The sequence below is a fragment of the Panthera pardus genome, unplaced genomic scaffold, assembly GCF_024362965.1.
Source record: "Panthera pardus isolate Hobbes unplaced genomic scaffold, ASM2436296v1 HiC_scaffold_24, whole genome shotgun sequence".
NCBI classification, from domain to species: Eukaryota; Metazoa; Chordata; class Mammalia; order Carnivora; family Felidae; genus Panthera; species Panthera pardus.
In genome coordinates this window covers 18,960,519-18,974,273 of record NW_026526810.1, presented here as the reverse complement: position 1 = coordinate 18,974,273, position 13,755 = coordinate 18,960,519, and the positions used below count along the sequence as shown (strand labels likewise).

General features: G+C 39.6%; 1 protein-coding gene across 4 annotated transcripts in view; it reads right to left on the bottom strand.

The window, feature by feature from the left end:
- The window catches only part of GABRG3 (gamma-aminobutyric acid type A receptor subunit gamma3), a 729,606-nt gene that overhangs the window by 660,846 nt on the left and 55,005 nt on the right, over positions 1-13,755 (bottom strand). For all 4 annotated transcript variants that reach the window (XM_019435789.2, XM_019435788.2, XM_019435790.2 and 1 more), the window contains exon 3: positions 9,935-10,002. In XM_019435789.2, the coding sequence (XP_019291334.1) occupies positions 9,935-10,002 (68 nt within the window). The remainder of the gene's footprint in view (positions 1-9,934; positions 10,003-13,755) is intronic.

The window sequence follows — 13,755 nt, the reverse complement described above, 5'->3', positions numbered from 1 at the left end:
TATCTTCCAGACAGCTTTTGAGATATGACATGAGGATTGTAAACTTTAGCTTTATTAGCCAGAAGCTTGGGTGATGATATCAATGGCCTCTATAGGTTTGTCAAGATTGATTTCTTGCAACAGTGAAAGCACTGGAAAAGTGTTAGCTAATATTAATAGAGAAAGAGAAGTTAATTTATTAACTAATAAAATTGTAACCTAATGACATGGCAAAGTGTATGGTGTGCAGGATGTGTGTATCTTCACACATAAAGATACACTAATGGGTATGTAGGTGGAGAAGCAGACACATGTAACACATACTTATCAGGGCATCTGGACTGAATTCTAGGGGAATCAAAAAGAGATATGGGGGCTCCTGGGTGGCTCAGTTAGATAAGTGTCTGACTTCAGCTCAGGTCATGATCTCATGGTTCGTGGGTTTGAGTCCTGCATTGGGCTCTGTGCTGACAGCTCAGAGCCTGGATCCTGATTCTGATTCTGTGTATCCCAGTCTCTTTCTCTGCCCCTTTCCCACTCATACACTGTCTCTCCTTCTCAAAAATAAATAAACATTTAAAAAAATTAAAAAAAAAGATATATGGGTGTTGGCTCAAGGGCTCACAGTCAGGTGGGCATTTGCTACAGAATGAGACTTGAAAAAAGCCTTTAAATATCATCTTCTTTCTCAATTTTGGGGATTCCTCCTAAATTACAGAAGTCATTGTCATTTATACTGTGTGGCTCCTCCAATGTATCCTATTCTTTTTAAGTTTTATTTATTTAAATGATCTCCAAAGCCCACAGGATCAAACTCACAACCCTGAGATCAGGAGTCACATGCTCTTCTGACTGAGCCAGCCAGATGCCCACCCCTTCCAGTGTGTTCTATTTATTTAGCAATGTGTTTATTCTACATATTATTATTTCGACTGTGGTTAGCTTGGTTGGAGATGGCTCTCTGTCCTGTGAAGAACCAAATTTCAAACACATAAGCTTTATGTGCGAAAGTATTATTATTCATTTCTTAGAAGAATATTAAAACTACATATATAAGACCATCCTCTTAAACAATCTATAACAGATAAGTGCTCTGATCCTCTAAAACTAATATCGCCAGAAGAAATACAACATTAACTTTCTCTAGTTTCTCTTGGAGAGTCATTATATAGGGAAAACCTGGACACCCTGGTCTCTAGAAAATTCCATTTTCTTCACTAATCTGAAGGCATTCAGGGAGATTACTAAAGCAAGAAAAAAAATCCAACAGTAATGTTTCACTAGGGCTTTACTCTGAGCCCCAAATCACTTCTTTGCTGATTATTATAAATCAAAATTTATTCCATCTAAATTTAAAAGTTCAAACTAAAGGTGTATGGCTATGATGGGATAACTTGTCATTGACCAACACTCTCACTAAGAACATACAGGAAAGCTAGATAAAATACACATTTAAAAAATCAAATTGAGCAGATGGGAAGGCAGGCTGGCCATAGTAGACCACATTTCCCACACACTGCCTTCTCCCCAGAGTGTATTTCTTGGTAGTCTGGTGCATGATGTGGAGGAGCTGAGTGGAGAACGGCTGCTAAGAATATAGACCTCAATAGAGCTTGAGGCAAAACTGGAGTTTGGGGCAGCCAAGGAGTCCTAATTGGAGAGGCTGAGATTTCAGAGAAAACAAATGATAAGGAAGTGAGCCATACTAGTTTTCCCTCAACACATTTACTGATCAAGCTGCATAAAAAATTGGTTAAACATCAGTCGTAAAAAAAATGGCTTAAAAAGAAGAGCAGAATTTTCAGTCAATTTCTAGTGCCAGAAGCATAAAAATTAGAGTTTAGGATCTTTTTGGAGTGGCACTGGGAAGCATCCAAGGACTTCATTTGGGACCCCTGGGGAGCTATGCCCTCTAGTAGGAGGAAAACAGAGCACAACTGAGCCTCCTGAAAACTGAAGACCAACCCAAACCAGCTCTGACCTCCAGACATGAGAGGAAACATCACCTGAAGTCTCTGCAAGTTTCTGTATATAATCAAACTTATCAGGTTTTAACTTACCAGAAAATAGGGTCAAACAAAAGAAAACAAAAGAAAAGAAAAGAAAAACAAAACAAAACAAAACAAAACAAAACAAAAGAAACAGACAATAAAAATGGTGCCACAGATGGCCAGATACTTCAGCTATCAGCCACATTTAATGATTAATATATTCAAGGAAATACATTGCAAAATGGAGAATTTTACCAGAGAACTAACTTATAAACAATCAAGTTGATATTTTAGAAATGAAAAATACAGTAGCTGAAATTAAAAATTCAACAGTTGGCTTTCACAGATAACTGGACACAGATGACGGGCAATGGTCATGTTGAAAGGTAGCTTGGAAGTTTTTCCACTGGCTGAAGCATGAAGTAAAGGAATGTCAAAAAGTCCACAAGCCTACGGGACAAATGGAATGTGAGGGAATTGTTTAACATTTATGTGACTGGAGTATTAGAGAGTGAAAAGGGGCAAAGAATGGCGTAGAAGCAAGATTTTACAAAATAATGGCCAAATATTTTTAAAAACTGATGGAAGGTATCAAAGTACAGATGCAAACCTGCTATGAACCTTAAGCAGAATAAATGCAAAGAATACCAAAACAAGGGTGGCACCGTGGCACTGCAACCTTCCTTCTTTTAGATTTTCTGGACTTAGATGCTTTCAGAAAAATTTTTGAAGCATTTGGCATCCTGTAGTAATAATAGATCTTTCTGTAATGGAATGTAACTTCCTCCCTCCTGGGCTTCTATGATTCCACATGGTTCACTGACTTCCCCTCTTAAAACTGCAGCCAAAAGTGACAGGAGATGGGATGAGGTTCACAGACGTCAGAGCAAGCTTCAAGGGCCCACAATTCTTCCCTTCCCCTCGTGGCTGCATGTCCTCCTACAAGTTTTGTATCTTAGGCCATGGAGCATATTCTGGTGATGTTTAACCTGCCCTCATGACATGTACAGCTGCCCCCTTAATCTCTGGGTAACACACAATCACAACCAGCTATTACAGTCACATCATGTTGATTTAATCAGTACACATCTTGGATTTCCTCAGATGACTTAGCGCCAGTTCTCTTAAAAACAAAGGCAAAGAAGCCAGTTTGAGAGGGCTACATACTGTGGGATTCCAACTATACGACTCTCTGAAAAGGCAAACTATGGAGACAGTAAAAAGATCACTGGTTGCTGAGGTTAGAACACAGGGATGAGCAGGTACAGCACAGAGGATTTTTAAGGAAGTGAAAATATTTTATACAATACCACAATGGTGGATACATGTCAGTATACATTTGTGAAAACCCAAAGAATGGACAACACCAAAAGTGAACTTTCCTATAGATTTTGGTTAATAATAATGTATATTCTTTTATCAATTGTAATAAATGTTCCATACTAATGCCATACTTTAATGATGGGAGCAAGGGTGTGTGTGTGTGTGTGTGTGTGTGTGTGTGTGTGTGTAGAAGCATACGGGAACTCTGTGATTTTTGGCCAATTTTTATGTACATTTAAAAATGCTACATGATGTGAGTCAGATAGAGAATAACAAATGCTGTATGATCTTATTTTAATTTTTTAATGTTTACTTTTGAGAGACAGAGATAGAGAGAGGAGAGAGAGAACAAGCAGGGGAGGGGCAGAGACAGTGGGAGACAAAGAATCTGAAGCAAGCTCCAGGCTTTGAGCTGTGAGCACAGAGCCCAACATGGGGCTCAAACTCACGGACTGTGAGATCATGAGCTGAACTGAAGTCAGATGCTCAACGAACTGAGCCACGCAGGTACCCCTGTATGATATTATTTATACATGGAATCTAAAGAAACTGAAATCTCACAATGGTGGCTGTCAGGGGCTGGGAGTGCAGAAAATGGAGAGATGTTGGTCAAACATCAGAAACCTGCAGCATCAAGATGAATAAGTTCCGAGAAATCTAATATAAAGCATGGTGATTATAGTGAATAATATTGTAATATACAGTTAAAAGTTATTAAGAGAGTAGATCTTAAGAGTTCTTGTCACAAAAAAAGGGGGGTAATGGAGGTGTTAACTAACCTTATTGTAGTAATGATTTTGCAATATATGTATATCCAATCGTCAAATTGTAAACTGTACATTTATACAGTGTTATATATCAATTCTATCTCAACAAAGCTGGGAAAACATTTTAAAGCTGCTCTAAAAAATAAAGTCTATTAAAAGGCACCTAGATGGTTCAGTCAGTTAAGTGTCTGACTTCAGCTCAGGTCATGATCTCATGGCTCATGAGTTTAGCCTCATGCCTGGATCCTGCTTCAGATTCTGTGTCTCCCTCTCTCTCTGCCCCACTCATTCACTCTCTCTCTCTCTCTCTCTCTCTCTCTCTCAAAAATAATAAAAAAATAAAGTCTATTCTTTTTTTTAAAAAAAGAAAAATGATTCTAACATTATAATCACTCTGAGCCAGTATCATCTCAACTTCCAAGTTAAAACTGAGGCTCAGTACGTGCTGTTGCCTTATTTTGATATTGACTGCAGAAGTTCAGTAGGTCCTTGTTGGAAGCACTGCTCTGGGATCTCCATCTTTGTGAGCTGCACATACTCACTACAAACACAGTAAGTGGGAAAGAGCAGTGTCTTCTCTAACATGACCTTGTGAAGATCAAAGGATATGAGGTCGATAACACTGAGTAGATATCAAAGAATTACTTTTCTTTGTTACTTTCCTAAAAGGTTGCTTATGGTGAACAGTCTCAAAAATAAATGTGCCAGATCTCCTGATCTGCAGACTCCCAGTCTTGAAACAAACCATGCACAATGTCTGTTAAGATCTGTGCACATTTAGGGGCGCCTGGGTGTCTAAGTGGGTTAAGCGTTTTAGTCTTGATTTCAGCTTAGTTCATGATCTCACAGTTCGTGAGATTGAACCGCATATCAGGCTCTGTGCTGATAGTATGAAGCCTTCTTGGGAATCTCTTTCTCTCTCTCTCTCTGCCTCTCCTGCTTGCTCTTCCTCTCTCAAAATAAATAAATAAACATTTTTAAAAAAGAACTGTGCACATTTAGATATATTGTAGTGACAAAGAGAATGTGACTAAAGATGACAAAAAATAAGATTCTCTTCAACCCATGTAAGCATTTCTGATTTATTCAATAACTAGAAAAACCATAAGCAATTCTCAGATAAACAAGACAATGAAATCAGTCTGTTAAACAATAGACTGAAATGCAGCTTCATTTTTATTTAGCAAGAAGAATGTATGAAACTGAATCTTAAGTATTAATAATATCAATTTAAGAAGGAGAAAAGTGGGAGGGAAGACAGGAAAAAGAACTAGAAATTATTGTTTTCTCTCTCTCTACTCAAATGAATGTTTGGTAGGAGGAAAGGAATAAATTTATCAGGCTAAAGCCTGTAATCCTAAAGCATTACAGTCAAAACCCCAATAGAAATTTACATCCTTAAGTCCCATACACATCTCTAAATTGTCCTTTTCCCCCCATAATATATTCTTTAATTTGATATTCTTGTTCTCCCCCATATTCTTCTTTTTTATTATTCCTGACTCAATTCCCAATACCCACTTACACCATCAGTCCCCTACTCTTAAATTGCTTTTATTTTTCATGAGGTCCACTATGAAGAACCTTACATTCTTTTGAAACTGCATTGTTTGGTGTCATAGATAGAGTGGACGTATGTGATATATTCAGTGATGCGAGAAGAAATCCTTTATCATGTGACTTCCAAGCAAAGTTTGGAAGTTTGGTGGTTTCCAAGTTTGGACCATAAAGGTTAGAAATAGTCATCCTTCAAGAAGCAAATGCATAAAGAGGATTTTTAGGGTAGTGAAACTATTCTGTATGATCCTATAATGGTGGATATGTCTTCACACATTTGTCCAAATCCACAGATGTACATCACCAAGAAGTGAACCCTAAAGCAAATGTTTGAGTGATGATAAGTCACTAGGTGGTCACAAGGGGAAGGCTGTGAATATGTGAAGGCAAGAGTATGTGGAAAATCTCTTACTTTCCTCTCAATTTTGCTGTGAATCTAAAACTGCTCTAAAAAAAAGTCTTTTAAAAAATAAACATTTACGTTTATAAAAGCAATTCTTTTTTCTGCCACCTGCTTATTTTATTTTATTAATTTTTAAATATGATTATTGTCAAGTTAGCTAACATACAGTATACATAGTGTGCTCTTGGTTTTGGGGGGGAGATTCCTGTGATTCACCACTTATATACAACACCCAGTTCTCATCTCAAGTGCCCTCCTCAATGCCCTTCTCTCATTTTCCCTGCCTCCCCTGACCCCCCACCCCCTATCAACCCTCAGTTTGTTCTCTATATTTAAGAGTGTCTTACGGTTTGCTTCCCTCGTTGCTTGTAACTATTTTTCTTCTTTCCCTTCCCCCATGGTCTTCTGTTAAGTTTCTCAAATTTCACATATGAGTGAAGACATATGATATCTGTCTTTCTCTGACTGACTTGTTTCACTTAGCATAATACCCTCCAGTTCCATCCACGTTAAAGAGCCCAAACGTCCATCAACTGATGAATGGATAAAGAAGATGTGGTATATACATACGGTGGAATACTACTCAGTGGTGAAAAAAACATTCTGAAGCTCCTGACTAATGAGCCTCTTGAAACATTCCTCAGCGCTACTGGATACTCTCCCCTCTGGGACACTTAGTGTTGAATTTATCTTTGTTTTGTCCCCCTGTGTACCATAATGCTTTGTTCATGAATCTGGACCTTACTCCTTCCATTCATCTTTGTCTTAACCTGCACCCAGCACCATGCATGACACACAACAGTCATATGGCAAACATTTACTGAATGAACAAAGATGGAGATAGAGAAGTTCACCCCAGAGAATATAGGACTTGAATATTTAAATGTACCTTTGTGTATCTAGATCAATCTATCATCTATCTATATCTATCTATCTATCTATCTATCTATCTATCTATGTAACAAACCTTTGCCTACGCCTTACACTTTGCTTAGCTGACATAAGTTAGTAGTACAATAATATTCCTCTTGGTAGCAGACAGGGGGTCAGTCTAGACAACTCTAGCTCTTCTGAGAACTGACCATAATAAACATGTCCCTATTTCCAGAGCAATGCATTTCCTGTCATTCATCTTGCCCACTGTTGCCTAGACACTTGCTTCACTTTCACAAATAAAAGGCAACCGACATTTATTGGTCTAGCCTTTCACTGCAGTAGACACACCTCCTGGAAAGAAAAAACAAATGGACCAATGAATTTTCAAGATATTCAGGGCATCTTTTAAGGTGGGGGGGTGTTAACTGGAAAAGTTTTTTACTCAATCTCCTCACTGGTGGGGTGCCTGTGTGGCTCAGTCAGTTGAGTGTCCACCTTCAGCTGAGGTCATGGTTTCGCAGTTTGTGGGTTTGAGCCCCACATCGGGCTCTGTGCTAACAAACAGCTCAAAGCCTGGAGCCTGCTTCAGATTCTGTGTCTCCCTCTCTCTCTCTCCCTCCCCTCTTCATGCCCTGCCTCTCTCTGTCTCTCAAAAGTAAATGTTAAAAAAATCTAACACCAGTATTTTGGTTTGTCTGCCACAGGATGTATATTATTTTAATGCTCATTATTTTTCTCAGATGATGGAGGTCTTACAACACCTCATACCATTTTAATATCATTCCCCCCACCTTGATGAAGGGGTCAGAGTAAATTATTTTAAATAATGATTTTAAATCATTGTCATTTCTATGCCATGTACTTTCTCTCTCTCTCTCTCTCTCATTTTTAAAGATAATTTTTTTATTTTTAATTTAATTAATTAATTTATTTGACAAAGACAGAGAGAGAGAGAGAGAAAGGGGCAGAGGGAGAGAGAGAAAGAAGAGAGAATCTCACAACCATAAGGTCATGACCTGAGCTGAAATCAAGAGTCAGACACTTAACTGACTGAGCCACCCAAGCACTCCTCTCTGTCTCTCTTTAAAAGGGAGAAAGGGGTCTGACTAGACATATTGCTGGATATGAACTAATCTCATGAATTATGACCCATACATAACTTAGATGAAAGCGGGTCTGCACACTTCCCAAATGCCAAGGTCCATTTGAGGAAAACCTAAGGATGAAGCCCAGCTCTTCAGAAAGGCTTCAGGGCCTCAGTCCCAGGTAGGTCCAAGGTGCTGCCTACCCACACCCTGCTCCCTTGGCATTCAAATAACATGCCAGCCCCTCATTCCCCAATCGGGTCACACACCCGTCTTCCTGACTTTTACTGAGGACCTCCCCATGCTATTCCACTTGGCAAATCTCTGTCTATCGATCAAGTTTCAGATTGAGACCTCATCAGAGAAATCTATTCCAAAGGCTGCCAGCTTTCCCAAGAGGTTGCCTATAGTTAGCAGAGTCCTTATAGCATTCTGCAGGTGATTGTCACTTAGCCTCCTCCTGTGAAGCCTATGACTTCCAGGCAGAAATTTCTATCAATTCCAAAAGTAAAGCTTAATCCTGAGCACAAAGTAGATCTCAAAGTTATAGGAGTTCATGAAAATCCATAAGATATACAAATGCAAGCAGTTGCTTCTAAAATAATTTTGTAACTCTATCTCTATGGAGGCACTTCTTTCTTAGTATTAGACATAAATTAGGGTTGGACATAAGGGTGATAAATAATGTGGAACTAATGTAAGAAAATAAAACTCCAGAATAAGAAACAAATGAACTAAGAAGTTATTATACTTTTTATGCAGTCAACTAAATAATTATTTATCAAAGAAAGGAAATATTACATTTACGATTTACATTTTACAATCTGTAGCCTATAGACTGTGTAAAATGAATTATCTTTTATTCACTTCACCTCTTTGCCAGTGTCCCATCTCCAATTTATGGATGACACATTTTGTAAATGAGTCACCCATAAATATAATTTTACCCCTACATGGAAAACTTTATATCATCAGAGAAAAAATGAACACTTTTAATATCTGGCAATGAAAAGAACTGATTTTGCTACTAATTCTGGAGGGATTATTTCCATCCACAGAACATTGCAATGAAAAGACAGCATCTAAGTCAGCATTTTGGCAATCCCCCCACCCTGAAGCCTCACCCCCCAAATCCAGGAGCCAGTGTGCAGCACTGAAGTACAAAGAAGGTCCCCAGTATACAAGATTTCCTGCAATCACTGGGTCCGCAAATGCAAATGTGTGGTCTTAGAACCCTGCACACCACTTAGGGAGCCACACCACGGCCTGTAGCATCTTGCAGGACACTTTTACACTAATGTATTTCAGCATCCCAACACTTTGTCATAGCTAAGCACTTTTTTACAGGGAAAGCCTTCTTTCACATTGTAGTTACTTCTGGAGCTCATTTTGCCTCTAAGTCTGTGAAAATACCCTCTCAAGGAAATCACATACTTGATCTCATACTTTCTCCTGTTCAAAAAAAAAAAAAAAGATAATTTATTTACCCACATAGTTCAAACTGAAGAGAAAAGTATGCACTGGATAATCTCAGATGCTTTCCTAAAGCAAAACACTAAAGTTCTAAAACACTAAAACACTAAAAGTCCTGAAAAACTGACCAAAAGTCAAAAGCTGCCATTTATATTCATCCCTAATATAAATGAAATAAGATATAATCAATGACTGCATAACTGCAAATAATCTCATCTGAAAATCTATGTGCAATAAATACATGTGTGGACAAGGTAGGAAATGAGGTACTTTTAAACACCATGTCTCACTACTAGGGTCATAAACTCCACTCTGACTTTTTAAAATTATTTTCAGTTTTTAAACTATCAATTAGTGCTATAGACTTAAGAATTCAATTGTGAGCTTAAACCTGCATGATAAATCTCGAGCAGAAACTCACAATGAGAATGTAAACAAGAACTGATGAGGAGGTGCTCAGATCAGAAAAGAGCTTCTTACCATGTTTATTGATGACACAGGACCGATGCTGTTAACATAGATGTCAACGTCAATTACGGTCGGTTTTACTGTGGAGAAAAATACATGTGTGTTAACACCTTGAGCCAGAGAGACTGAGGAAAGCAGTATTCAACTTCCTTTGACTCATGCGCTAACACCTCATGGGTATGTTGGAAAAGGATGGATTTTCTTTTGGATTTGTCTTATAGTTGCAATTCAAACCCTGTCTTCCTTTTTAAAATTCTCAAAGGATGAGAGATTCTTACTTGTATTTAATAAATTCTTGGGAAAAAAGGACATTTAATACACTGAAATTTGCCAGGAATAGATGATTATAAAGATATTCTGCAATATTTGTTAAGCTGATTATACGGAAAAAAAAAACTATAAAATGATAAAAACAAAAGACACTACCTACGTAATTTAATGTCAGTTTCCTATAAAGCAAAACCTCAGTGATGAGTAATATCTGGGATGGCTCCAGTTCCTTATCCATCACCTGACTGCCTAGCTAATGATCTAAAACAAAGTGACTCAAAGCAAAGATCTGGAGAGTACATGCATCAGGGAAGAATAATGAATACTGATAATTGTTATTGTTAGAACTTAAAGACATGTACACATATCACAGATTTATAATCTTATAACTTAAAAACAACACTTTAGTAAGTCAAGGAATTACAGTTTCAACTACGAGGGCATAAAATGGATATGATGAGAGACTGTAACCCAACATTGTGCATCAGAGGTAAAAATGCTTCATTTCTCCTGAAAGAAAACAATTTCTCTTTCCTTGGTAGGGACCAGTAATGATATTGCAAGAGTCAGGAGCTCATGACTTCTGAAAATAAGGAGGTTCTCTTTCCTCAGTATTTAGCAACTGATAAAAGGAATGACAGCCCCGATTTCAGAATATTTCTGCCCCAGAGGAACATGAACAAGACTCTAAACCTTTGCACAGGAAGCAAATTGCTTCAATGGAAACAAGATTGTTTGTATCTGCAATCATTTCAATAAACTTCCTTTAGTTTTGCTAAATAACTAATAATTCACAAATGAACTTCTTCACTCTACTTTTCAAACTGTAAGTGGCACTTCTGAGCTCATAGTCTCATTAAATTGCATATCCAGCAGTCTGTAGTCCAAGCCATGTTTTCTGGGCCTCCATGAAAATGAAAACAATGATTATGAGTTTGCATCAACCACTCTTAACATCTGTCAGGACAAGCAAGTCATATTAGCTTCAAAAAGCTGTTGGCATTTTGGAAAATACCCAACACCATTCTATATATTATGTATGTAGTGTTTATATTTCATAAAATGACTGTTCTTCATTTTAGACTGAGATTTGTTAACTACTACAAATAGTAGCATCTTTTTTCAACTTCATTGGATTCAGCAAGTTTTCTGTCTCCACCAGACACTGCATAACCTTTGGTGATGTCATACAAAAGCCTGTGTTAAGTCAGTCCATTGAGAACCTACTTTTTTGCAAGAGAGTTTTCTGGTTGTTTTATGGTATTAGAGCTTAGGCTTCCAGAGCTCTTAATCTCATTAAATGAAAAAGGACCTACAGACATAAAGCCTTAACAACTTGAAGTGGGAAGTGCCAAATGAGTATTAAGTGTGCAATGAAGGTTTCAAGGAATAACAGTTTGGAATAAACACACACACACACACACACACACACACACGGACGGACGGTCGCATACATGTGCACACAAAACAGGGAAATTGTTTGAAGCAAATGATCTTATAAAGCAGCACCATGCTAAAGTAAAAGGAGCTTTTTAAGAAAATGGCTCTGACAGTGGCACTTGGGAAAGATCACAGGTGGGCTCAAGGTTTATAATTCAAAGGCTCAAGATTAGGCCCTGACAAATTAACTTTGACAAGGGCACCAAGATCATTTAAATGGGAAAAAGACAGTCTCTTCAACAAATGTTATTGGGTAGAATGGATATCCGCATGAAAGAGAATGATGTTAGACCTTACACTATGTACAAAAATTAACTTAAAATGGATCGAAAACCTAAAGGGAAAACTGAAAACTATGAAACTCTTAGAAGAAAACATAAGGGTAAAGGATCATGACATTGCAGTTGACAATGATTTCTTGGGAGAGGTTCCGGAAGATGGCAGCTTAGGAGGACGCGGGGCTCACAGCGCGTCCTGCCGATCACTTAGATTCCACCTACACCTGCCTAAAGAACCCAGAAAACCGCCAGAGGATTAGCAGAAGGGAGTCTCCGGAGTCAAGCGCAGACTAGAGGCCCACGGAAGAGGGTAGGAACGGCGGCGAGGCGGTGCGCGCTCCACGGACTGGCGGGAGGGAGCCGGGGCGGAGGGGCGGCTCGCCGGCCAAGCAGAGCCCCCGAGTCTGGCTGGCAAAAGCGGAGGGGGCGGACAGACTGTGTTCCGACAGCAAGCGCGACTTAGCGTCTGGGAGGTCATAAGGTAACAGCTCTGCTCGGAAAGCAGGAAGGCTGGAGGACAAAGGGAGGGAGAGCTGCTGAGCCCCCGGACGGCAGAGCTCAGCTTGGCGGGGAACAAAGGCGCCAGCGCCATCTCCCCCGCCCATCCCCCAGCCAAAATCCCAAAGGGAACCAGTTCCTGCCAGGGAACTTGCTCGCTCCGCGCAAACACCCAACTCTGTGCTTCTGCGGAGCCAAATCTCCCTCAGCGGATCTGACTCCCTCCCGCTGCCACAGGGCTCCTCCTGAAGTGGATCACCTAAGGAGAAGCGAGCTAAGCCTGCCCCTCCACCCCCCGTGCACCTTGCCTACCCACCCCAGCTAATACGCCAGATCCCCAGCAACACAAGCCTGGCAGTGTGCAAGTAGCCCAGACGGGACACGCCACCCCACAGTGAATCCCGCCCCTAGGAGAGGGGAAGAGAAGGCACACACCAGTCTGACTGTGGCCCCAGCGGTGGGCTGGGGGCAGACATCCGGTCGGACTGCGGCCCCGCCCACTAACTCCAGTTATACACCACAGCACAGGGGAAGTGCACTGCAGGTCCTCACCACGCAAGGGACTCTCCAAAATGACCAAACGGAAGAATTCCCCTCAGAAGAATCTCCAGGAAATAACAACAGCTAATGAACTGATCAAAAAGGATTTAAATAATATAACAGAAAGTGAATTTAGAATAATAGTCATAAAATTAATCGCTGGGCTTGAAAACAGTATACAGGACAGCAGAGAATCTCTTGCCACAAAGATCGAGGGACTAAGGAACAGTCACGAGGAGTTGAAAAACGCTTTAAACGAAATGCAAAACAAAATGGAATCCACGATGGCTCGGCTTGAAGAGGCAGAGGAGAGAATAGGTGAACTAGAAGATAAAGTTATGGAGAAAGAGGAAGCTGAAAGAAAGAGAGATAAAAAAATCCAGGAGTATGAGGGGAAAATTAGAGAACTAAGTGATACACTAAAAAAAAAAAAAAATATACGCATAATTGGTATCCCAGAGGAGGAAGAGAGAGGGAAAGGTGCTGAAGGGGTACTTGAACAAATTATAGCTGAGAACTTCCCTGAACTGGGGAAGGAAAAAGGCATTGAAATCCAAGAGGCACAGAGAACTCCCTTCAGACGTAACTTGAATCGATCTTCTGCACGACATATCATAGTGAAACTGGCAAAATACAAGGATAAAGAGAAAATTCTGAAAGCAGCAAGGGATAAACGTGCCCTCACATATAAAGGGAGACCTATAAGACTCGTGACTGATCTCTCCTTTGAAACTTGGCAGGCCAGAAAGGCTTGGCACGATATCTACAGTGTGCTAAACAGAAAAAATATGCAGCCGAGAATCCTTT